This window comes from Brienomyrus brachyistius, chromosome 6 (genome assembly GCF_023856365.1).
Source record: "Brienomyrus brachyistius isolate T26 chromosome 6, BBRACH_0.4, whole genome shotgun sequence".
Taxonomy (NCBI): domain Eukaryota; kingdom Metazoa; phylum Chordata; class Actinopteri; order Osteoglossiformes; family Mormyridae; genus Brienomyrus; species Brienomyrus brachyistius.
Window position 1 is genome coordinate 26,988,280 of NC_064538.1, and position 27,467 is coordinate 27,015,746.

Sequence of the window (27,467 nt, forward strand, 5' to 3'; positions counted from 1 at the left end):
GCCATCAGTTTCTATGAACAATTGTGCCCTTAACCCCACTAGTGAGCACAACTGAGACAATGATAAAAGAGTACCAGAAATGCTTCACACTGATCAGAAGTATTGTGTAGTATCATGTGGTACGCAAAATGTATTACAATTTCAGTTTTTAGCAGTACTTACTTGCTTGTCCTCTTTTGTTTTCCAGGATACAAGAAGCCACCCTAGATCCACATCTGGGATTCTCAGTAAGTTGACTTACAAGCTGCCGCTGTCTCTGATGGCAAGACACATCAAGACCTGGGGTCCCAAGCCTCCCATTGCACCCAAGCCTAGGCTTCTATATGAGCCAGAGGAAAGGCGCTGTCTGTGCAGCAGAAGTAGTCCACATCAGTGTAGGAATGGGGGCCTGTTACTGTCTGAGGACGACCTAGATCAGGACAATGAACCGGGAGTCTTTCGGCGGGGATTAGAGGAGCAAGTTCTGGAGGATGCTGATAAACCCCAAAATGGTGAAGATCCAGGCATGGAGCTTTTCAATAACTTTGAAAATAATGGAACTGAGGAAGTGGGGAAAGTGAAAGAAGACGAAGAAAAATTAAGTGAACCTCTTAGTAATGAAGCTGCTGATTCTGAAGAAGCACTAAAACTTTGTGATATTGATTGCAGTATGGGTTTAGTGGATCCAGTGGGGACTACTGACATGGAGTGTAGACTTGACATTGAGTCAGAGAGCTGTGGAGCTGGTGAGGCACTCGCTGACACTGACGGACTTCTGGAGTGTGATATAGCTTCTTATCATGAGGCAGCAGATCATTACTCATGTGGGACTAAGAACAGGAAGGTGCCTGAAAACCTGGGAACGGACAAGGATTACCGTCCTGGGGAAATGGACCAAGCCAAGATCCCAAATATAGAACTCTGGTATGTTAAAGATGGTGACAAGTCTTCAGATCATGAAAAGTGTTGTCCAAGATGTCCATCTCCCTGTAAACAGTTAACTGAGGAAAATGGCTCCTTTGTTAATGCACACATTTCTAGACTTCCATCTCTGTGTGAGGAGTGTTCTTGTAATGTGTTAGGTGCAGCATGCAACCTGTGTGAAAATTCAGAAGATATGGATAATCAGCACAATTCTCCAACTGATGGAGAGCTAGTGAACACAATGTACATGCCAGATAATTATCAATATTTAGAGGGGACTGAAGACATTGCAGGGCCTTATTCAACCAGTGATACAGAGTCTACCACTGAGGAGGTTAATTTTATGGATTCTGAGGGGAAGAATGAGAGGAGTAGCAAAACAACAAACAACACAGGGAAACAATCTGCTGTCTCGGAGGACCAGTCAGCTACGAATTCCATTACCAACCCAGATGACTGCCATGAGGGTCACCCAAACGAGGATGTGATTATTACAAATCTGTTCACTGAAAATACACCAAAAGGAATAACTCTTCCTCAGGTCCTTGAGGAAAAGAGGACTATTGATAACTGTAATAACGAAGATGATGACTCTCTCTGTCAAGATGAAGAGGATTTACATCAAATTGAATGTGTTTCATCTGAGGATTATGTTGAAATAGGTGATGATGATGATGATGATGAGGATGAAATAGACACACAAAAGATAAAAGCAGCAGACATTAATTGTAATGAAAACGGTACTGATGCCTGTTTGGAGCAGGGCAGTATTCAGTCTCGCTACAGGCTGTGCTCGATCTCTATGCCTGTGGACATGGATATGAGAATTACCCCTGAACTCACTGACACTCTGGTGTTCACAAACACTGCCGAAGTGTTCGGGGAGGACATTGACATTGAGGGCCACATAGTACCTTACTTTGAAGAAACTGACAGAGAACAGGACAACATTAGCGACGAGCATGTCTATGAGGTGGCTGGACTTGACACCGAGGGTGAGAACTTTCAAGCTGTGGACAGAAAGAATATTGTGACCAGATCTCGGTCTCTCTCTGGTAAAGTACCAGGCTGTGTACCGGAGACTGTTCCTGAGGAAACAGGCACTGAGGAAACTGGCAATGAGTACTGCACTGTAGCCTTAGCAAAGAGCAACCACCCAGTGATTGATAGTCAACACCATGAAAAAAAACGAATTATCCCTTCGTCTAAACCACAACACTTCATTTTTTACCCCCGTTCCATCTCCGTTGAAGGAAGAGACTTGACTATGTCTGTCTATGAGGATAACATTTCATTAGGAGAGCAAGAAAAAAAAAATAATAATGACAACATCTCTTTGCCATGTGTCATGGGATCATCAGGAAGCTTCTCCCAGAGAAATCAGCTCCCCTCCAGTGGTGTGTCTACCCCAACTTCCATGGTGGATATCCCACCTCCCTTTGAACTGGCTTACATCACCAAGAAGCCAATCACTAAAAGTTCTCCATCTCTTCTGATTGAGAATGATTCCACTGAAAAGCAAAAGAAGAAGTCCTCTTTTAAACGCTTTTTGATGTTGAAGTTTAGAAGGAAGCGAGAGAATAAGGTCCATTTAGACGTGAATATCTCCTCCTCCAGATCGTCATCTGAGTCTAGCCACCATGGACCAGTGCGGCTCCTCGATATGGACAGACGGAGTGTAGGGAGCTCCCCACAACCCATTTCGCGGTTTGGGAAACAACAACGTTCTTCAGACTCGCCCACGACTTTCCTCTTCTACAAGGACGGCAGGAGAAAAGGGGGCCCAAAGACATTCACTAACAAGAGGCTTTCCCGGGTGGAGTCGTTTGAGGACCAGTCCAGGCCCCCCTTCACGCCTTTGCCATTGACGAAGCCACGGTCCATATCTTTCCCTAATGCAGACACATCTGATTATGAGAATATGCCTGCCATTAGCTCGGATTACGAGAACATCCAGATCCCGCAGAGGCCCACAGGAGTAGGGTTGTTCGCAGAGTTCTTTGGCGATCCCTGTCGTGCGTTTTCTGCCGCCAACGAGAATGATGGATACGTGGACATGAGCAGTTTTGCTGGGTTTGAAAGCAAGACTGAAACACCTCAACAACAAGAACCTGACAGGTACTGTGAATCTATTTTCATTGTAAACATTTAAATACACGGGGGTGGCATGGTGGTGCAGTGGTTAGCACTGTGGCCTCACACCTCTGGGACCCGGGTTCGAGTCTCCGCCTGGGTTACATGTGTGTGGAGTTTGCATGTTCTCCCCATGTTGTCGTGGGGTTTCCTCCGGGTACTCCGGTTTCCCCCCACAGTCCAAAAACATGCTGAGGCTAATTGGACTTGTTAAATTGCCCATAGGAGTGCATGTGTGAGTGAATGGTGTGTGAGTGTGCCCTGCGATGGGCTGGCCTCCCATCCTGGGTTGTTCCCTGCCTCGTGCCCGTTGCTTCCGGGATAGGCTCCGGCCCCCCCGCGACCCAGTAGGATAAGCGGTTTGGAAAACGGATGGATGGATGGATTTAAGTACACATACTGTGTTTTCTTTCATTGGACACGTCTTCCAGACATGTGGGAGTAGAGAATTAAACAGGATGCTGGTAGTTACACTGACATGTAACAGACATACAGTATGTACAAACATGCTGTAGCAAGTATGCTACCACCAACATTGCTGTTAATGGAGAGCTATAGTGAAGCTAAACCATACTAAAATAATATCCCTTAAGTCTGCATTTTAACACTAACAATGAGAGGTGCATAATTGTATACAGGAGAATAAATGCAAGAAGTCTGTTGTAACGTGCATATTTTCTGGATTCAGTAGAGCAACAAGTACAATTTACAGTATGCTCTCTAAATCTTCCTGTATTTTCTGGTTGCAAATGCAAAAGCTTTGCTGTTGCCATTAGTACTTTTGTCTTTCATATTGTAAATTTAGATGACCATGAATTGTAGGCGACCATCCTGTTTTCATAAATCGCTTTCCAAGGAGTCACTTTTTGTTGGCCTTTCATTAAATAGCCTCATGAGGATTTTTCAATAACATGTAGTGGCTGGGGTCTAGTTGTTTGGTGGTCCTGTTAAAATGCATCGTAACACTGGCCGTGTTTACAATTGGTTTCTAAAATCTCAGGATATTGGATCACAAATGACAACTGCTGACCACATCTGTTGAAATTTGATTACTGCCTACGTGTCACTTCGGCTTGAAGGTCAAATGGCCCTGTGCAATTATTCTGACGTCCTTGTCGGGGACATATTAGGACGTATTATCATTTAAACTTCACAAGATGTCTGGTCAAATGCGCCCCAGACCACCTCAGAAAGTGGTTTGAGTGATCGGATCCCAAAGCGTCTTGGTGATCATTTACACTTATCTTCAGTGCTGTCCACTTGTGATCTGATCACCCGACATGCATTTTAAAACCAGGTGTAAAGAGGGCTACATTATAATGCTTATACTGCGAAAACTTGCCTAAGGGCCTGCTGTAAACATGAATATGATCTGTGATGTATAGAAATAACATAATCTGAAAATGAAGAGGTGTACATAGCCCATTGCTTAAAAACACTTTACTGAAAATCTCATTAAGTTTTATAGTTATTAGATTATATACAGTCAATGTATAATATAAAAAAGGCTGCTCACATAATATTAAAGTGATTTATTGCTCAATTCTAGTTTTGTTTGGAATGACAATAAACATGACATTTTGTGATTCTTATTAATAGTCTCTTGGAAACATATTCCTCTCCTGCAGAGATATAGTTTTCATGAAGTCTTCTTCTTCCTCATCTGCTCTTTGAATGGCTTTTTATAGATCCATAACTACAAATACTCGCACGTTTAGTTACAGGTCAGACCATTTTGTATTATAATATATAATCAGGAACCTGAACATGGTAATACACATTTTTACTTGGTCCAAAAATCAAATATATTCTATATTTATTACAGTATATTAAAATATTGCAGTAAAAATAGCTCTTGTATAGGAATCGGTATTGATATCGGATTAGAACTGAAAAAATGTGGATGATCCATCCCTAAATTTCACAGTAATTTGAGGTATTTAAAGGAACCTTAAGTTGTTTTTAGTGGTCCATTTATTATTAGTTATTTGTGGCATTTGTATTCAGTGTATGGTTGGCTCTATCCTGAATATATTCAAAGGCTGATTTATTGTGTCTGCATTTTCACGTATTGCTCAGAATTCAGTTTCGCCTTCAGTAAAATGCTTAAGTTCCAAGACTGCAGGGTGTTTTTAATCTCTTCTCATTTAAAAAGAACACTACTGTTAAACATATCATGATTTCTTTTCCAGAAGAAATTTGTGCTATTGTATAGCATGGAGGCTAATATGTTGTGTTTGCATGGCCCGAGGGTAATTACCACAGCTGTAGTGACGAATCTGTGGTGTCCATTGCAGAGCACATGCATGTGCAAATTCCATGAAAATATCCAAGGTGGGAATCCAATCTCCAGTGCTAAGAGGGGGAGGCATTGATGATAACAATTGTGCTTCCCAGAAGTTTCACAGGCACATAGATGAACTGAGGGGGACCTATCAGTGTGGTTACCGGACACCCCATGAAATTTATTTCTGGCTACAGGCCTGTACACACAATGGACAGCGGTTCACCTAACCACGTGTTTTTGTAATATGGAAGGAAACCTACACAAACCAGGGAGAACATGCAGGCCTCAAAAAAGCAGAGCAGGGATGGGATTCAAGCCAAGGAAGTGTGAGACAACAGAGCTATCAAATGATCTCCCTTCTATTTTTTGTTTTTATGCTGATGATTGTCAACTGCATCTGCCTGTAAAGCTCAAAAACCCTTGCAATCTCTCTGCAGTCAGTGACTGTCGGAGGAGATAAAGGCTGGGATGGCCAACAATTTTAGACAATTAAATGTTAAAAAAAAACAGAGGTTGTTGCTTGTCGTCCTATTGGACATCTCTCCCTGTCATCAGTCGATTTTGGTCGGTTCTCATTTCATGTTATGCTAAATCTGGGCGAAATTCTTGACTGCGAGCTCAGTTTCGACAATTGGTTCCATTGTAAAGGCTAGATTCCATCAGCTCAGGATAATGTCTAAGATTAAACCACTTCTCACATTTTCCACACCAGAATTGATGCCATTGTCTCCTCATGACTAGATTACTGTAACTCTGGGTTAAATATTCTGGGTTGAGTCAGTCTTCTGTAACTCACTTGCAGCTCAAAATGCAGCAGTTAGACTACTCATTGGCACAAAGTCGAAAGGACACACATTTTAGCTTTTCTCCACTGGCTCCCAGTGCATTATGACATTCATTGTAGGATTTTATTGTTTGTTTTTAATGCACTACATGGACAGGCCCCTTCCTACAGTATATTACTAATCTGATCACACCTTACTGTCCACACAGATCACTGCGCTCATCCTATCAGCGCCTGCGGTGATTCCACACTCATTAATCATGCTTTTTAAAACAAGACTTAAAACCCATTCATTTTCCTTATAAATAACTTTTTTTTTACAGTGTCCCTTTTATTGTGTTTTTATTTTATTGTATTTTATTGCTCTTATGAATTATCTGTTGTTGCACAGCACTTTGGTCAACCTTGGTTGTTTTAAAATGTTCTTTATAAATAAAACTTACTGACTTACGTACTTTTACTTACTGAGAACAATACAGACATCTATCCATCCATCTGCTAAGTGCTAATCTGGGTCTGGGTCATGCGTTCCTAATAATAACTTTTTAAAGTAATGTATGTACAGTTGCACAGACAGAATGAACTGCTACAAACTGCATCCCTTTATATTTCTTTAACTTTTATCCTACAGGTTTAACTGAAATAGTATGGAATGGGTGCCTTTCTTAAGGTTACTGCTGGGATATACAGTACAGCCATAGTTTGGAATCACAGTGGAAAGCAGTTGCTTTACTGATTTCTGTGTTAAATTCAGTGAAATTCACATATTAAAAATTACAGCAATTCTTTCTAGTTTGTGACAGCCATCCATCTATCCATCCATCCATCCATCCATTTTCCAAACCACTTATCCTGCTGGGTCGCGGGGGGTCCGGAGCCTATCCCAGAAGCAATGGGCACAAGGCAGGGAACAATCCAGGATGGAGGGCCAGCCAATCGCAGGGCACACTCACACACCATTCACTCACACATACACACCTACGGGCAATTCAGCAACTCCAATTAGCCTCAGCATGTTTTTGGACTGTGGGGGGAAACCGGAGTACCCGGAGGAAACCCCACGACGACATGGGGAGAACATGCAAACTCCACATACATGTGACCCAGGCGGAGACTCGAACCCGGGAGCTTGTGGCAGCCTTTTCTTTTAAAACGGAAGCGTTAGGTGATGCAAAATGCCTGAATAAATGAAAATATTTGTGATTATTATTATATGTGAATGTTGCTCCGATAGATTTGTTCTCTGATCTGCATCAAGAAAAATCTTTTCATGAAAAAGATGTCAAATAAAACAAGTTTCCTTTATAACATGTAGCAGTGCATGTCTAATATCTTTTTAACTGGTTGTGTGGTGATGTCATAGTCAAATTCTAGGCTGTCCTTTAACTTTAAATGCACTAGTTTACTATGTCATCCCATGAAATAGAGCAGTATCTAATGTCCCTTCTAGAAACAGTGCCTCAAATTTTCTCTGCTGTTGTAGCTGCTAGAGGAGGTTACTTTGATGTATCAAAGATATGGCATTTTCTTGCGAATGAAGGCACTCAGATGGTGAACATACTATAGATTTATTTGTTAGCAGAGAAAATTTTGTGTATTTTTGGTAAATGTTATTTGAGCAACATGCAAATATAGAAATATATTGCTGTCTGGCAATGGACTGTGGTTAAATACTGGTCAGCTGTGAATGTTACTGCGTCTGGAGGAGATGTGATTACTGCTCTGCACTAGTTGGATTGTGCTCAAATGCTACAAACTTTATTACATGTCGGTTTCTGGAAATTATTTAAAAGCCAGTCTGTAGGTATTGGTTGCAGGGGAACGTCTGAGCGCTGGGCGTTACATTAACCAAAACTGGCTGCTGCAGGCTGTGCATGGTGCCTGGAAGTAGGCCTGGGTGTGAGGTTTCCAGAGGTCAGCTGGAGCAAGGTTACTGCTAGGGCGCCACCGGAGAGGAACCACCCTGCCCACGAGCCCCCGCTGTGCTGTTTACAGGAAATGCAAGACAAGGGCACTGAGATTCATGGCGAGATGGACAGGGTGCACATGGGTGCACATGCAGTTCCCAGACTGGCTTATGGCTGGAACAATGAGCATTGTGTATGGTGCTGCAGAAAGCCTAGCTTCAGAATACCCCAAAGTCGTAGTTATTGCCGTTCTCCGCTCAGGTGTAAGTGGGAAGATTCAGGCAGGCTGGTACTGGTCCCAGTCTCTTTAGTTCTTTCCCAGAGCAAAAGCTAAACCCAATTAATGAATTTTACTTTTGAACTGAATAAACAATTACAACTGTGAACTCAATAATTTACAGCTTGAAGAGAGTCCTCTCACATTTTGCACATAAATGCTGTTAAAGACTATAATGAAGTATAATTCACATATACACACATTCAAAGAATAATGATTTATATGATAATGTTTTATATGTGTTTTTATGAAAGCAGCTGAATGGGAAGGGGCATCTAAGGTGTCCATTTAATGTGACATATCATGTTAGCATGACCTGAAGAAATATTTAACCTTGAAATTCCCCAACAGAAAAAAACAGATTGACTTTATTGATCAACAGAGACCTACAATGAAATGGCCCATTGGATAATGCTGTTTAGAGCCTGACCAATCCTTCATCTTTGTACACAAAAAAAACAGCTAAAATATAGGTCATTAATACCGATCTGACTATCAGTCTGACAAAAATGTGGTTATATCATGGGAAAATTGCATCTTGCATGCTGCTACTTGATAAAGCACACCTGATCTCTGCATCACTTTCATTCATAATGCCGAGTTTGCCTTTGTTCTTTATTTTCCTTCACTTCCATCAAATTTAAGCAGTGAAAATGCTAGATTTTATCAAATCAGATTGATCTGAAACTGTGAAATAAAAGAAGCATCAAGTCATTGCAGGTCTGTAGCAGGTCTGTAGCAGGTCTGTAGCAGGTGTGAGGAATCGACCTGCAGCAGCAGGAGGAAATGCCACCTGCATGCCACACCCATGCTGTAAAGATAGAAATGAGTTTGGGAATGTAACCTCTGCAAGTTTGAGTCCGTAGATATTATCTTGCATCAACGCCCTTGAAGTTTTTTATTCTTCTGCAAGCAAAAAGTTTTATCTTGTTGGGGGCATTTTATTACACATTTATCATCAGAAAAACAGACAGAAAAAATGGTACATTAGTTTCTAACCTTGTTTCTTATCAAGCGGCTGTGGCTCACAGTAGATAATGAGGGTGGCTCTTGTGTGTTTCACAGATATCACATCTTTTTTATATATATGTGTGTGTGTGTGTGTCTGTGTGCGTGTGTGTCCTTCTGACAAGCAACACTTAAAAGTAGGTTAGCTTGTTTTACTTGCTGCCTTTTCTAAAACATACATGTTAATACTTCTACCTGTAGAATGAATTTTTTCTCTTATTAATGGCAGAATTTTACTCTGCTTTGCTGAGCAAGTTCCAAACTGAGACACAAAATATTCCCTGTCAAAGGATTGGTAACGAAAAACATATTATCCATGTTATAAGTGTATATTAATAAATAAAATGAAACTAACTGAAGTATACTAGATCTTTGTTGTCAAACTATCACTCAATACTTTCTAAAGGACTTTTTTTATTTAATTGCAATCTTTTTCTTATAGTGCCATTCATTTTTACTTTCATTGTCACTTGTATTTTGTGCGTATAATATTTACTGAAATTGGATCGACAGATGAAATGTGTCCGGTCATCTTGCAGTCAGTCAGGGGGAGCCGATATCAACACTGATGAAGAGCCAAAAATCTCTTTTGTTTTCGTTTGTGAAGTCACACCACTATAGACAGACTTTCCATAGAAAATCAGTTGAATGAGATAAAATTCTCATGTTCATCTAGTGATCAGATAAAACTCCAGGAAAATATTTGCAGGTAAATTCAATAATGTACGATCAGCTAGTAAATATATTGAAACATCTTATATAGTAAAATCTTATATAAGTTTAACGTAATGCTGGCTTTGTGCCCATAGCCTCTGGGAAAGGCTCTGTGTCCCCCCAGCCCCCACCCTGAATACTGTAGGACAAACGGTTACAGAAAATGGATGCATGGATGGGTAAAGCAACCATCTTTCAACCATCCTGGTTTAATTAGCTGAAGAACATCAACATTTACCACTGATCGCAGGACGGGGAGATTGCTCCTCCAGCTCTTGTTCACAAGCTTGTTGCGAAAGCGGCATTAAAGATTTCACAGCAGCTGCCAGCCCATTGCCTGTATGGTGACATTTTGCAGTGGCAAAACAACAGAAGACCGTGCCGAGGTTCCCCTGCCACATAGACACGGGCTGAGCAGAGAATCTCCCTCCAAGCAGCCTCTCTCTCAGCAGGGACTCCGGTGATTGCAGCATGCGCGAACCAGCATCGGCATTTAGGCTCTTAATGTCTCCACAATCTGGCCCCAGCCATCCGTGTTATCGCTGCCGGAAGAGAGCAGGAGAGCTAGACAGCAGTGAGGGAAGGAGAATGTGTCCAAAGTGGCATTTGGGAATGGCAGGGGTATGAGGGATAGCTAGCAATTAGTATAATGAAAGCAGTGAAAGGACAGAAAGATACATAAGAGACAGATTAGCATGTATGAAAGCATTTTAGTTATATAGTCGTATAGTTACGTAGAATATTTTTAGCACAATCGATATGTGTCTTCAGATACAACAGAAATATGAATATGAATGTGGTGAAGCCTGTTTGTGCAGTTAAGCAAAAAATTACTCATATCTGCAGCATTCTAGTGCAATGTGTGAATTACGTTAAATTGCTAACAGCAATATTTTGAATTTGTGCTATTATCCCCCAGAAGTTGACTTTACTCTTTCTGTGTTCTTACCCTTGGGGCAGAAGCATCCACACTGAGCCTGAAGCTGTTTGCCAGGTGTCCACAGCACAGACGGACAAGGCTGAGACTGAGGATGACCAAGGGCGGACATCAGAGGAAGAGGATGGGGGGGCGGAGTGCAGTCACGACAGACAGGTGAATCAGTGAGAAAGTCAGGGGCTGCGAAAGCGTATAAAAGATTTGTGTCCAGTCGGTTGTCTGTGTTTCCTTCAGCTATCTTTGTGTGGATTCTTTCAAGACCAATTTCATTGTCTTTCTAATGCGATTGTCTTGTTTGTATTGACATAAAAGACATTGACTGACTCCAGCTATAACATGATGCGGCTGTTGTCACAGTAGCAGTGTTTTCACTAGGAAATAAAAGTGTAGGATTGCAAAACTCCTCTCTTTGCCAGTACAGCCCTCGAGTACAACATGTATCTGGCAGCTGGAGAGGCTGTTATGTGGGTATTGTCATCAAATGGCAAAGTTCACCTTGTGGTTACACAAACAGCCAATTTCTAACACAAAAAGAGAGCCCCACCCCAGTCCTCCCCCACCAAGAAATATCAGGCAGACAAAGGTCATGTGACCTCTACTTCCTTTTTGTTTCCCACAAAATCATTCAAAGGCAGAAAATACTTGAGTCTATATCAGGAAGCCTTTAGAAAAAACAAATGCATTTTGTTCACACGATTAAACATTAGAAGCAAATGTTTATTTGCTGTGTTATGTTTATGACACAGTTGGGTGTGGTGTTTGGCCCACAAATATCAAAGAGTGACTGCTTTACAGTACGTGCTCTGTGTTCTGGTGTTTTATACCAGCATAATGTACTTGAACTTGAATTCTTATTTAAAAAATAAGTTGATTGTCATACATTGCTGGCCTTGTACTCCCCTTAACTATTGACTCATGCAATAAAAGCTGCTTGTGACCCCAGTGCTGTCAGTCATGTATGTGGAATATATTTTTAAAACAGTCTGGCATGTAGTGAAATAACGGCAACCATCATTACCATGACACTATAATCATCACAGATATCCTTTGTGACTTGGGGTCAACAGAGGTCTCAAATGATCCTATGGAAGTGTTGTCTCCTCTCAGGCTCTTCTGGTACCAAGCACTCAGGGCGACAGAGGGCAAGCTCTACAGGTGCACCAGTCACCTTATCTGAAATAGTTCCCCTCTCCATTTGACAGTGCATTTTGTGTCCAGATACGCAAGAATCCATGAGCTTTTCTCTCTTTTCTTGGTTCATTTTATGCTTGACAACTGACCTGTGACATCTTGTTTTTCCTCTATCAATTTTACAGCAGAGAATATTCTCAGCTCACTTTCATTTTATCTCAAGGTTTGTCAATGTCACACGTCATTCCATTTTTTTTTTCATTTTCTTCCATTTCATTCTTTTCATTTACATTTTTTTTTTGACCGGCCAAGTCAAAGACTCATAGCAGGTACAAATGATGTTCAGCAAACAGGATGGAAAAACAGGCGAGTGTTCAGAATCCAATAGAAGTCAATTACAAAGTAGAGCAAGTCATCAGCTCAGCAATGAGCAAGATCAATACCTCACAAAGGTGTTACTCCACAGGAGTCTATATATAAACCTTTAGTTTAATCAGGGGATGTGTTACAGGTGTGTCGAGTATTCTGATGAGGTGGGACTTTGTCTGCTTGGACATGGATGTAAGGACTGCTAACTGGAGGCAGGTGTTACAGTAGATTTCATCTGTACTGTTTGTTGAACCGTCATCAACTGTACTGAACAGAACCTGAGCTTCAGTTCGGCGAAACTGTTCCAATTTCAGAATCTTTACTGGATTCTCCATAAAATTTGCTGTTAGAGAAATTAATTCTGAAGTTATCAAGGAACATGGGCAAAAATGCGATTTAGACTGAGATACACAATCATCTTATTTTAAGATATGCTGAAATGTTGAGTGTGAAGATAAAGTGAGACACATTACAGTCTTGCACGGGGTAACCATCTGCCTTTCAAAAATGCAGAAATACAAATCTGAGAAATACGTTCTGACAAGTGACCCTTTGGTTGTACTTACTGTATGTTAGTTGTATCAATGAGAACTAAAACTACTGACCCCTTCATCTAGACATGCTACATTGAGTTATTTTTAACTCAAGATCATTAAAACGTGGGTTTCGCTGCTCTGCTCTCTTCATTCATACTTACTGACATTTTCTCTTGCAGGGTGATGGTAGATCAAGGGCGTTTTACATAGCCAAGGAGCTGGTGGATTCAGAAAAAGTGTAAGTAAACCCAGTATTTTCTATTTACACTTCATTCTCAGCCTGTGCATGTATTTCATATTGTGCCTTATATTACATTTTAATGCGACATTCCAGAACCTTACATTATGTGGCATCACACTGTGATGTCACGTGTAACACCTCAGAAGGTTTATTTAGCTGCATTATGAAACTTTGCTTTTGGAACTTAAACAACATCTATCTGTACTTGTGCTATGAATTCCAGCAGGGGAAGAGAATTACAACCAAATGATGTATTGTAAATAAATCCTTCATAAGAGATTACTGCATTGATGTTTAAAGTACAAATTTTCTTACTAACTCTTCAAATCAGCACTCTCAAATGTAACAAATCCATTTGTTATAAAAATACCCCATTTACCTCATTGCTCAGTGTTTTTAAGATTATATCATTCCATTAATTCTGGTAGGTTTGTGCTTGGGATCTTGATCATTTATTAGAGACCTGACCATATGTCTCTCTGGATTTCTTAACAGACACGTGAATGGTCTGAAACTACTCCAGGAGGTAGGAATGTAGACACATTAATCTTCCACATACATGCCCTTCAACTGAATGTCGAGATATAGTGTGCAGGCAGTAGCTTTGAGCTGATTTATATCTATTCCAAGAGTATACATACAAATTGTAGTGCTAGTGACTGAAAACAATTGAGCTATATGACCTTTTGAAAAAGTAATTTATTTCCAGTCATTTTTTTTTCCAGTGTAGCCTGGCACCTTTGATGCGTCGTTAGTGGACTGCTGATGGGGTTGTACTTATCAGTAGACCTCCAACAATAGGTGCATGAGAACCATGATGTAAAAATTCCCATCTGCTCCTCAGAATTCCTTCTTAAACGTCTACCTAATCTCCTTAAACACTACTTAGGTAGTTTGGCCTGGCTGTAACTGTTTATAATAGCTGAGCTAGGAGACATTGTGCTATGGGCTTGTGTGCAGTTCTTTGATGCAAGCCCTCCCGCTAGCTCTTGGCTTATGTGGGTTTCAGTAGTGGACCATCACTACTGGATAAAAAGACACAGAACTGCATCTCTGTCCTCCCAGTTAAGAAACTAGTTTAACTAGTTGAAAATAATTTTTGTAATACAATTATATATTCTCTGGAATTATTCATTATTGTAATATTGTAAAATCTTATCTTCTTACCTGCTCGATTTCTTGAATGAGATGGTGCAATGTTTCACATCGATGGATAAGTTCAGGACAGCTTCATTAAGGCTTCTGCCTATCAGAGGAACTGCATGTCCTTCATTTCACCTTCAGCTGCTACTTTTGATGTTAAATCGTTTCCGTTGCGGCTGCTTTTTTCTTGAATTACATACAGACGCATCAGCTGGTAACGACTTGCCCTGCAAGTACTGTATCCTAAACTCTCTGAAATCTATAGTATGTGTCTGTGGCCCCCTTTGTTGTGTAGGATTTCAGGGTTACCGTGGCTGTAGCCGTGGGGGCAGATGAGGAGCCGGTCTTGCAGGAGGAGAAGCTCAGTGAGATTCTAGGCCCCTTGCCAGAGGTGTTCCAGCTACACTGCCACATTCTCACAGAGCTGGAGGACCGTCTGAGACAGTGGTGAGAGCCCTGCGCATTTAGGCGCTGATGCTAACGTGACTCCAGCAGGGAATGCCAGCTTTGGTCAGCTAGCTGGAGTGAGATTTTCAATTTGAGACGACGTTGCACATGTATGCACACGCATTTACACGCATGCAACAATATTATTGCCTTGCAAATAGTCTGTAGGGTTTGCAAACTACCCCGATGCTTTTGATGTAGCTAATTTTAGGTTTATAATGGAATGGTTTAGATTTGCAGTAAGATTTCTTATGTACTGAGTGTCACACCAGATGCATGACAGTTGGCAACACTGCTATATTCTCACTGTGACATGATCATGTGATTCAAAATGCCCAATTAGATTTTTGGCACATTTATCATCATATAATAAATGGTTATTTCCATTAAAAAATTTTAAATGTCCTTTTACAGTACAGTATATACATGTCACTATATAGTATATATAGTATTTTGGGGGGCACTAGCTAGGTAATTCCACTTCAGCCTGTCATTCTTTAAGGGAGGAGAGTCAGAGAATTGCGGATGTTTTCCTGTCTCGACGGGCAGAGTTTGCCATCTTCACACCCTACATCACTCAGTACGATCGCAGGGTGGCTCTTCTGGATGAGATCTGCCAAAGCTCCCCCACCTTCTCCTCCATTGTCAAGCAGTTTGAGGTGAGTCCTGGGCTATCATGAGCCACTTGCCATTAGAACAATATCGTTCATTTGTATTGTCCTTTAGTATACTATGTATCATGTGTATATTTCTGTAGTATCTTCAGTATATTGTGGTCTATGCATGATGAACATTGAATTATTGCGGTTGTTGCTTTGTGAGTAGTGCTTACTGGGACTTGTGTCCCAGTTTTTTTTTATCTTAGATTACTTGGTTCGGTTGTTGAAGGTCAATAGACTGGGAGATATTTTGCAAAAACTGGTGTACACATTCCTCTGGTGACCGGAGTTATTTCCTGTGGTATTATGACATGGCAGCTTGCTGACTCGGCTGTTCACACTGTAGCCACAAACTTCCAGAGTTTAATTCTTGACCCTGGATTGTATCTGTCCATTGAGTTTGCACAGGTATGCTTTGGTTTCACCTTACATATTATTAGGTGAACTGATGTTTATGTACTTCCCATAGTGTGTGGGGTGAGTGTGTACTCTGCAATGGGCTGGTGTCCCATCCACAGGGTCCCCTGCTTACACACCTCCAAAGTTGGTGGGTTGGTGGGTTCGTATCTGTAAGTCACCCGCACCGTGTGCCCTGCGACAGACTGGCATCCCATCCAGCATGGCATCTACCTTATGTTCTGACTCTTCATAACAAAATACAATTTAGAGTATATCTTGTGATATTTGAGATTCTGAATATTATGGGAAAAAAAGAACAAAAACAGTATTTCAGCATTATTTAAACTTCAGGACCGTCTCTACAACTAGTATATTGCAATCCTTTTTTTAGAGTTTAGTTTTTTTAAATTGAAAATTACTGATGCATTGTTGCTGTTTTTGTGAATTGTACTTACCGTTCTTCTTCTTTCCCCACTTCTTGTAACACATAGTTTTGTGCCATTCAGTGTTTCTGAACTGGTTGATTTTTTTGAGCAATCTGAAGAACCCGTGTGCCCCTGTAATCAGGGCTGACAGTTCTTTCCTGACACAATGACACCGCAAACCCAGTAGTGGTAAGAAATTCTGTGGCAGTAGGCTCATTTACATGTAATTGATTTTTTGTGTGATGCCTCAGCAAATTGCATAAGAGATAATGCTGGTCACTAGTACTCAGTTAATGATGCTGATAAACTGTCAGGGCAACATATAGTTATTGTTAAGCACAGACCTGTAGTTATTGTTCATTTGAGAAACCTCACCCCTGCGACCTTGTGTTAAAGAGTTACAGAAAAAAACATTGTGGAAATGTTTTATCATATTAAGATTTCTTGGGCAATTCTTTGCTATTAAAAAGATGTTTGATGTTTAGTTGTTTTTAGTTTAGTTAATTTAGTTGTTAACAATATACAAATTAGTAATCTATATGCATTCTCTTCATGGATGCACATAACTGGTACACAAGTACCCATTGAAGTAATGCTTCCGACAATCGAATGTTGTAACAGCGCTAATACGTACGTATTTTATATGTATTTGCGCTTATATGACAAGATATTGTTGTGGATTTTAATTTGGGCTGCAACGATTCTTGAAGTAACTCGAATAATTCTAGTTAAAAAATTCCTCGATGCAAACTCCTTGCTTCGATGCTCCGTTTAATCCACACAACTATGTACCGCTCAGTGATCACCATGTTTCACACGGAAGATTATTACTGTTGCACAGTGTGCTTATGCTGCATTACGTGTAGCAGAACGGTGAAAAAAGTAGTGGCGACTACTGTCATTACCATAAGTATTGTAAAGAAAATGGCGGCGAAATTTCCGGCCAGCTTCCAGGTGTTGGGGACGGTGAATAGTTCCAAACATTGACATTCACCATATAGAATCATGTTCATTCCATTGCCTTCCAAGCACAATAAGCAGTTTGTTGATAAAAGAACCGATTTGTTAAATTATTAGTTATAATCGAAGGTTGTTTAGTAGCTATCGAGGCTAACGTTCCCATTTCACTTACGATTTTGTCAGTTACTATTGACGCAGGGTAACGCTACATGTTAAGTTATCTTGTTATCAATGGATTCATGATTACAATTAGCTGCACTGCTGCCATGTTAATACACCTGATTAAAATATCAGTTTACAGCTCTCCTCGGGTCACATGGTTCAGTGTGAACTTACTACCAACTTTATAGCAAAATAGCTTAAATTATTTTATGGTATTATTTTTTGGCAATTAACTGCATTGTGGTAAAGTGTATTTTTACGTGTGTTTTTAAGTGCTGCATTGGTAAACAGCGCTCGAAAAATGCTTTTTGATACATTATTTCGTCTCCCTCATGTTGAATTACTTGAAATAAAAAAACTTTTGTTTATCTATATTTACCTCTTTTTTACCTTTATTACCCCCACCCTCACTCTGCCCCTAAAGTGCAAAGTGTGAATGGAATGTTTGCCAATTTTGTCCAGTTTAGCTTATTTTTTGGATAAAGAATGACAATGGATTTTGGTCACTGGACACTTTTGAGAAGTGATAAATAAACCAGAAGATTTTTTTATCTGGCAGTCTTTATGAAACATTATACAATATTATTATTTGTTCATTATTTCGATTGGAAATTGCTCAAAATATTTTGAAAGTTTAACATTTCTATGGTAATTTTTCAAACAATTGTTTCCCTTTTGGGATGGCATAGTGGTGCACTGGTTAGCACTGTTGCCGCACACCTCTGGGACCCGGGTTAGAGTCTCCGCCTGGGTCACATGTGTGTGAAGTTTGCATGTTCTCCCCATGTCATCGTGGGGTTTCCTCCGGGTACTCTGGTTTCCCCCCACAGTCCAAAGACATGGTGAGGCTAATTGGAGTTACTAAATAGCCCATAGGTGTGCGTGTGTGAGTGAATGATGTGTGAGTGTGCCCTGCGATGGGCTGGCCCCCCATCCTGGGTTGTTCCCTGCCTCGTGCCCGTTGCTTCCGGGATAGGCTCCGGACCCCCTGCGACCCAGTAGGATAAGGGGTTTGTAAAATGGATTGATGGATGTTTCCCCTTTAAAGTTAAGGAATTAAGCTTTACCATGCTACATGCGAAAATAGCAACTTCCGGCTTGCCAGAGGACCTGTGCATGAGATGTAAAAAGTTACATTTGTTAACTGTTCTTAGTGTTTGGGGAAGATGTATTCAGGAAAGGTCTGCTCAGTCATGACTATTTGTGGCTTGACTCTTAGTATAGCCTGTACACGCTGGGTCACTAAAGATCCGAGGTATGAAAGTGTTTCCTGAAAGTCCCATGTGCACAAGAGTTAAGAAAGTGTTTTCTTTAAAAAAAAAAAAAAAAAAAAAACATATATATGTATATAAATGCACTAAAAGGGTTTAGTTGTAATGGCAGATATATGCAGTTTAGACCATTAAAAATGTCTCTTAAAAGGAATCAATGAGTTGTTCATTTTAAGAGATCTGTCTTTTTTCCTTTTTTGAAGAGTTACTATTGCTCTTTAATAAGACAAAATTACTCCTTATCTGATTACTCAATTGATCAATGGAATAATCAATAGAATACTAAATTACTAAAACAATCGATAGCTGCAGCCCTAATTTTAACCTTAATATGCTCATTTGTACAAAATTTGTTGTATAAAGGTTAAAATGCACGGTAATTTCTTGTCTTAGCAGCACGATTGCACATAAAATACGTACACTTTTGCACTGTTAGAACAATCGATTCCCACATATATCATTTTTAAAGATTAATATGTACTTGCGTACCGGTTATGTGCATCCAAACAGCGTTGTATGTGGAGCCCATATGGATCAGAAGTGGTTAATTGGAAGAAATCTTTTTCTGTGGATTGTGTGCTTAAAAAAAACAAGCTTTGGCTAGTTTCTGATTTTTCTTGGGTATGTTTGAACTGTATCTCATAGGAAATATAGGCTGCTCAAGAGAACCATACAGAACTGGCATTGTTTATTGGCTGAAAAATGTCTATGGCTTAGACGCCCAGAGAGGCCGCCGGAGGGCAGGGACTGGACTATTTACGTCTCTTATGAAATCTCTTACTGCTCGTTATGTTAGATTGCTCTCACTGTTTCTTTTCCATTGTTAGAGGTATACTGTATATAGCGTGTAGCAGAATCAGGAGCGTAGCGGTGTGACTGAGGTTTAATTACTTCCTGGGAGTAGCGCTAGCAGTAGATATATGTGCGTATGCGTATAGCTTTATATGTTTGTATGTGTGTCCCGGGAAGATAACACACAGAACATTGTGGAGTTGGCAAAAGACCTGAGAAAGGATCATTAGGAAAGGCATGGAGTTTATATCTCCCCAATTAAATCAACATATTGCACGGACTGAGTTTTGGCTCCATGAAGCATTGATTTGTATGGCTGTGTTAATTGTGCACTTTCCCTTTCATGCACCAGTGAGTGTGCTGTGGAAACGTGACGTACCGTAATTTGCACCACGCATGTCAGTTCAGGGGGCAGTTCAGAGGTGTTCCACACCCTGAGCGCAAACTGGGGTGACGTGCGGCTCAATGCTCATGATTAGAAGGTCAGCAGTTCATATCACTTGTGACCGGCCAAGTGAATTCGCTGCTGAACCCATAATAAAACCCCATTTGCTTCAGAGACACTGGCTGATGCTGCTCTCTGGTCCTCAATTATGTTGCTTTGAACAAAAGCATCCAATAAATAAATGTAAGGTAAACACAACAGAAAGTGGATCATTTTGCGTCTTTGCTGATTGTTGATGGGTGTCAGGACACGCATCTTTTTCCAAAGCAATGACCTCATCATGTCCTTCCATTCATCCACCTATCTTCTAATTATTTAAGGTCATAGTGTCTTACTGTCTGATGTTCAGAAACAATACAGATCTATTACTGGAGTTCAAGCCCACTGCAGTGTTTCTGTAGCAGGAACTACAGGGTGTGCTTGCAGGTGTTGTGTGACCTCTGTGGGATGTCCTGAATGTAGAAGATGAGCCATGAGCCTTATGGATGGGCTAACTGTAGAGTAACCTTATTGTAACCCTAAAGAAGATGTGTGAGAGGCAGATATACGATGATTATTCTCCACCCCCAACACTCTTGTTTCCTGAGAGGAACGTTGGTGAGTGAGAGCAGACTTGAGTTGCTTTGCTAATGAAGGTACTATTTCACAAGGAATTTACAGTCGCCAACTGTTCACTGCCGTCTTCTACGTCTGGACGCAGTAATGGGCTTTCTGGGTGAACAGCATTACAGCCAGAACACTCAATCCTGGATGCATTTACACCACCGTACCTTGCCTGGGGTTGATCTGCATCACATACTTCTGAAAACTGATTTTGTGAAGATACCACTCAGCCATATAAATAAAACGTCTAGTAGAGTCCAGAGTCATGGATCCTATCCCAGGCACCGTAGGCCACAGGGCACCATCTCATGGTTTGCTCATATACTTTCAGAAATTTAGAAATAGTTCATCTAACTGTTTGTCCTTGGACTCTTTTAGGACACCTGTGTAGTATCGGGAAAACACAGACACACACAGCAGTGGCTGTTGGTGTCAGCCAACATGCCACCTTCGCAGATAAACAGGGCTTTGTGAATCTTCTGCATTTTTTGAGACCTATGGCATACTGCATTTACACTAGTTGCCAAAATTGCGGAAACACCTAGCTTTTTTGGTTTTATGCTTTAAAAATGACTAAATGATATAGATGTTAATGTTTATAAACCATAAAAGAAGAGTCACATATCATACTTTGAAAGATTAAATAAGTATCTGGAATAAAGTTCTGCAATCTTTAAAAATTGGAAGTGTTTCCACAATTTTGGCCACAAGTGCATGATCTTGTTTGGCTGATGACAGTGTTGGGTTTCTTACTGTTGTTTCCAGAGTTTGGCTGGTGGGAAACTGACCCTGAAACACCAGCTGCTGCAGGTCGTTATTCGTGTGCTGAAGTACCGCATGATTCTCACAGGTACCATAATATGTGGGAAACCCCGTTATAGTGTTCAGATTTGCTTAATTTTGCACAATATTTGAACTATTAGATTATTTATGTCCATTTTCTTGTTCTTACAGATTACCTAAACAACCTCTCACCAGACTCCAAAGAATATGAAGACACGCAAGGTAGTTCTTCTTCGATGCATCCAATTTCTGTAACCACATGTCATATTCAGAAGGTCACAGGGGGTCCAGAGCTTAATCCAGAAGCTACGGACACAAAGGAGGGAACAACCCAGGATGAGGCACCAACCCATCTAGGGTACACTCACACATATCTACAGGCAATTAACTCCAATTAACCTGAGCATATTTCTTGACTGTGGGGGGACACTGGAGTACCCAGAGGAAAGCCTTCGATGACACAGGGAGAATGTGTAAGCTCCTGATACATGGAACTCTGGCAGAGACATGAACGATAGTCTCAGAAGTGTGATGCAACAGTGCTAAACAACACTGTGCTGCCCCTTCTTCTATACATAGGCGTAAAAAAGTTTTGGCCCAATCATAAAGCACTGAGAGGTCTGTATCTGCAAAGTGTCTGGCCATTGCTCCACTGTGGCTCCCCAAAGAAAACGATACCAGGTTTTAGAGTAGACCTCTTTGTGTGGAGAGTGATTCATTTATCACAAGACAGATGTGATATTTACAGGCTGGGGTGTCTGCTGTCCTGTGCACTGGGGGTATAAATCATGGACTTAATGACAATGTGGCACTATGCGAATACATAAGCGGCAATGTCATACATCAGCTGTACCTCGAAATGTAACACAATTCCGTGTGACACTATGTGAAGTGATTCAGTGGTGTTGCTCGAAGCTTATGACTCTGTGTAAGTATTCTGTCTCAGGGATGGTGTGTAGCTCTGTGGGTTAAGACTCCGGACCTGTGATTGGTTCAGCTCCCATGGCCCGGCAGAGTGATGTCACTGTTAGGCCCTTAATCAAGACCCTTGATGCCAATTTCTCCAGGAACTGGCTGACCCTGCTCCCTCGATTTGTATGCTGCTTTCAGTTAAACGCATGTACTAAATAAATGAATGTACTGTAAATATATGGTGAGGCAGAGCTCTCTGTGTAATGGTACATCCTTCTGGTCTTCTACATTCCCCGTCTCCCTAAGTGGACTGATTGTCAGTTTACGGGGCTCGGGGCGCACATTTGCACCTCTTATGCTTCCCATTATTACTGCTGCCAAAATGAGCACAGTGATGCCTCTTTTCCTTCCTTTCTGCATTGCCAGCCGTACTGTCAATTGTCTCCGAAGCTGCCGACCGAGCGAACGACGGCCTGAAGCACGGGGTGAGCATTCTCAGCCTCCCAAAAGTGCATTTATGTGTTCTTCAGCTCCCGTTTTGTGTCTCTGGCTGGTGGAACATTCCATCATTCACCTGGCACACATCGTATGAATTCACCAAATCCCCCCTGATGTTAGTAAAGTCCCAGCAGTGGCAGTGTAGCAACTATAATGTTTTTTATGCTTGAAATACAAAGGTACTAAGGAACAGAGGGCAGATAAACAAGAGACACAAGGGTTCTCAGTGTTACTCGTTAGTCACAGTTATCCCTCTGTATCCCTTAAGCAAAATTCTGCTTTACATTTTCATTGGTCTCACAACAACAATCCAACCAAAACTAGAGATTATTCATGTTCCAGGGTTCAGGAAAGTGCAACATTCTGAAGTCAGTTTCTTCATTACTGCAGGAGGGCAGAACTCATTTATAATGGCAGTCTGTACATTTCTTTGTCTTTCTCATGTTGCCTACTTCCATCACACTGACTTCAAAGTGACTATGTCCCAGGACCTGATAGAAATTTCATGCATGCAGAATTTCGGGGTTCACAGCCACCTGGTCACCCTGACTGTCTGCCCAAGTTGACCACAAGTAGCCAGACCATACAGGGGTCAGTAGGTGTAGGAAGATACTCGCCCAGTTGCCCCTCACCCTCCCAGTCTCACTAGCTATCTCCCTTGCCAGCTAAGACATGAGTCCACTATCTCGTTCTCCCTCTAATTAAATTCCCAGAGACTCCTCCCCTTCCTTCTTCCCCATTCTCTTCACCCACAGAAATGTCATCCCTCTTGTCTGTCTTCCGTACAGGAGAACTTGCTGCGCCTGGTCCATATCGAGCACAGTGTCACAGGCCAGAGAGACCTGCTCCAGCCAGGAAGGGTGAGCTTTCTTCATGCTGATAAGAACTTTGTTTTTCTGGTTGTAAACACTGCAGTACCTTCTATGTCTCATATAGCAAGTACTAGTACAGGCCCCCCAGGACCCAGAATAGGAAAGCTGAAGATGGATGGGTGGATGGATAGTCCAGTCCCCAGACCATATCCTATGTGGAGTAGGCTGATTTGTCTCATTTACCTTAAAAAATGTGAGGATGATGGGGGATCTCCAGGCTATTATTCAGCAGCCTGGCTGTTAGTGTGGCAGCTACGGTAACACAGGGTCACTGCTAAGGGATGTTCATGTCGTCACCAGAAAGTAACTAACCAGTAAGTGATACTAACTGTCAAAACCAATGTACTACAAGTAGTTGAAGGCAAGCTCACTCACCTTCAGACACCATACATTTAAAATAAACCTTGACTTACATTTCAGTATGATAGGTAATGGGGAACAGACACGTACAGCTCTGGAAAAAATTAAGGGACCACAGCACAGTTTTTTGTTTCACTCATTTCTCAATTTATGGGTGTGTGTCTGTGAAAAAAATATTTTTTCCTGCGAACTGCATCCTAGTACTTCTCTGTCCCTCATTAACGAAGCGCTTCTTCCTTGCTTTATGGGTCTTCAGTCCTAATTCCAGGAACTTGAATTTAATGATCATCTCTGGCATTTGAAAGTCACTTCTGCCCTCCACCTGGTTGGTTTCTGGTCATTCCCAGTGTCTCCTGCTTCACCTTATTTTTGTGTACCGCTGTCTTTCGTGACTGGAAGCAACCTGTCGTGTAGCCTTCTGCCAGCAGAACCAGGATTAAACTGGGATTTAAAAATCCACATTTTTAAAGAAATAATACAGAGCGGTTTCTTAAATTTTTTTCCAGAGCTGTGTTTAGGGAAATAGCTGGTAAGTGAATGCTGACAAACACACAATAACGCAGGTCGCTGACACCTTCTCTAGACTGCCAGTCATTTAATGCTCAGGTCAGAAAGTCCAGAGACCAAGAAGCAGGAGGTACTGAGACCGTGCTGTGAGCTTTCAATAACATTCTTAGATGGACATTGTATTTTACTGTGCAGTTTTGTCATTGTAATAACTGAATTACTGAAACAGCTTTAAACTGCATCCTTCTCATTTTGTCTTTAGTTGTTGCAAATTAATCTGTTCATTAAGTGGTAGCAGTATAAAAGTGTTGCTGTTTGTTAATTAAGACGTATACCAGCAGTGATGAAGGGGTACTTTACTTAAATGAAATCAAGTTAGACGTCAAGTTGACCCATCTCACACTATATTCCTTGCTGTCTTAATTTACATGCTGGAGTTTGATATAATTTTTATCTAAAGCATTTTCATTGCATTACAGTCTTCTTATTTTTCCATCTTTTATTATGTCTTTGTATTGCTCAGTTGTGTTATATCTTTCGTATTATCTCTGTATGCCATTGCTGGCATTGTGATGTTGACTGTCTGTGTCGCAGGTGTTTGTGAAGGAAGGGACTCTGATGAAAGTTTCTAGAAAAAGCAGACAACCCCGACATTTATTTCTGGTAGGTTGACAGCACATAATAAGGTCACTTTCTTTAGAACTGTACTTTATTGTCATTAACTTAGGTATAAGCCAATTCCTTCTTTGTTTCTAAGACAGTAAAAAGGCATTCTTGCATTCCAGAACCCTCATTTACAGTATGTGGGTGTTGCCAAATAACGGTAATTCCAAGTTCTCTGCTGCTTTTGTGTAACAGGATTCCAATTGCTCTGCCTCAGTGATGGATGATATAATAATGGTAGTTGATGTAACAGTGTTGGTGTGTTTTTCCCTGAGGAATCTAACTGTATTTATGCAATGTTCCACTCAGTGTTCAGTGAATGCTAAATTACATGCAGATGTTGGCCGATGGGTTCACAGTGGTGAACTCTCAAAGTTATTTGCTTGCCACCAACTTTCAGCGACAGCAGTGTGTCTTTTAGCTCTTTGCGTCTCGATGCCACGTCTTCAAGACTAATCATGCTTATATATTTAGTGCGGGGGAAAAACTAGAATGAAATCCGCAAGACTCGTCCTACCGGGAACTGACATTGCGATGTGCTTGTTAACATTCTGTCGGTAGATTTCCCTTACCCTGTATCTTGAGTTTTGTTGCACTAAAGATGAAAGTGACCACAATCAAGAATACAAAATATGGGGGTCATGACGAGTAGGCTGCATCTAGGTCAGTGTCACAAGCACCCCCAACACACCCCACCCTAGAAGCCGGCCCAAAGACCCTCCCTGCAGCTGTAAGGGGGGGACGATGCACACCGGCCTGTAAATGGTAGCAGAGACACCAGACCGCCACCCCATTCCAGTGCTTCTGCGGCCAGCCCTGTTATGGAAAGAGGTGTTTCCTGGCAGGATGTTTGCAGTGGTTTACTGATGCCAGTATCCTGTCCAGGTACAGCATCGACGGCTAGGATGTTCATTTAAGATTGAGCAGAGTATTCATTCAAGAACCAGTAGGCAGGCATTTGTCTCATGGAGTCAGGAGACAGTTTGCAAATGTTCATGATGATGTCATGGTTTCCAAACCACTAGAATCGAGTAGAGCATTACTTTAGATTAATGAATTCAAGTGTTTATAACATTATTTTTCTGCTTAAATCAAACCATGAACATTTTTCAGTATATTATGGAGTATATAATTTCTTCATAGCACAGACATTCTGTAGTTCGGCTGAATTTATATAGAGTATTCCAAAAGTCTGACATTGTCATCTGCTCAGTTGTCCTTTTGTCACCCCTATCACCTTTAATATGGCAGAGGGAGTGCCAGGGCAGTAATATACAGCAAAGACAAAGCTGTTCGTGGGCTTCTTGTTTCTAATGGCAACAAATGAAGGTTGATAGATGCACTGAGTATAGTGTGTATGACTGAAACCATAATGATGTCTTGAGGGCTAGGGGCCAAGGTGAAAAGGGGGGTACCTCTGCTGGATTAATGGTTTACGGGTAGAGGGAAATTTATGAGGCAATAAGTATATTGAGTCAAGAAAAGTCACAATTTAACCAGACATTTTGACAGCCCCCCCCCCCCCATTTATAACTCTGCAAAGAAGTGATACATCACCTTCCTGGGCAGCCATGGGAGAGTAATACTTTGAGGGAGGCAAGTTAAGGATTTAAAAAACAGAAGTGAATGAGAAGCAGGACGTTGTGACAGACTGCACCTCCTGCCCTCGAAGGGGGCATTTCCTCCTTTGCTTTGTCCTCCCCTGGTCGTCCCAGAACCATTCTGAGCAGCAGAAGAACCTAGATACAAGGCGCTGTTAAATTCATACACAGCGCTCTTACCGCATAAAATTACCCCTTTTGTTCGTCAGACTTTGGTATCCAGTATGGAATTTTATACTTGGGCGGACAAAAGATTTCCTTAAGGAGTGAGATGTTTTATATACTGCTATGAAGATGTTTTTTGCAGTCTGATCATTTTTTTCCAGCGCCTTTTTAAGGAATATTCAAAGGTCTGCACAACTGGCGATCAAATTCTCGCAAGTCAGAACTGACAAAAATCTGCCTTGTTCATGATCATCCATATACAAGGGTCTGAAACCTATGTAGATAGTTTGTATCACTGAACAATGATGTTAGCTATTGAGGTCTGCGGGTCCCTCTTGTGGAGGATCCTGCACATGACAGTTCCGTGGGCACAATGCAAAAGACATTCTAGTTGAAACCTCATTTGATCCTGTTTCAATCTCACAGATGAATGATTTGCTGCTGTACACCTTCCCGCAACAAGATGGGAAATACAGGCTGAAGAACACCCTCCCACTCACTGGAATGAAGGTGACACTCTTTCATATGAATGTAGTAACCTGATCTGACATTTAGTGAGAAATGTTGGCGTGA

At 41.2% G+C, this 27,467-nt stretch overlaps 1 protein-coding gene across 1 annotated transcript in view; it reads left to right on the forward strand.

The window, feature by feature from the left end:
• LOC125744895 (FYVE, RhoGEF and PH domain-containing protein 5-like) overlaps nucleotides 1–27,467 on the forward strand; it is a 57,520-nt gene that overhangs the window by 25,145 nt on the left and 4,908 nt on the right. Inside the window, exons 2-13 of the mRNA XM_049017182.1 lie at nucleotides 188–3,021; nucleotides 10,974–11,106; nucleotides 13,166–13,224; nucleotides 13,723–13,753; nucleotides 14,666–14,817; nucleotides 15,320–15,476; nucleotides 21,299–21,383; nucleotides 21,488–21,538; nucleotides 22,655–22,713; nucleotides 23,515–23,586; nucleotides 25,060–25,128; nucleotides 27,321–27,404. Coding sequence (XP_048873139.1) covers nucleotides 188–3,021; nucleotides 10,974–11,106; nucleotides 13,166–13,224; nucleotides 13,723–13,753; nucleotides 14,666–14,817; nucleotides 15,320–15,476; nucleotides 21,299–21,383; nucleotides 21,488–21,538; nucleotides 22,655–22,713; nucleotides 23,515–23,586; nucleotides 25,060–25,128; nucleotides 27,321–27,404 — 3,786 coding nt within the window. The remainder of the gene's footprint in view (nucleotides 1–187; nucleotides 3,022–10,973; nucleotides 11,107–13,165; nucleotides 13,225–13,722; nucleotides 13,754–14,665; nucleotides 14,818–15,319; nucleotides 15,477–21,298; nucleotides 21,384–21,487; nucleotides 21,539–22,654; nucleotides 22,714–23,514; nucleotides 23,587–25,059; nucleotides 25,129–27,320; nucleotides 27,405–27,467) is intronic.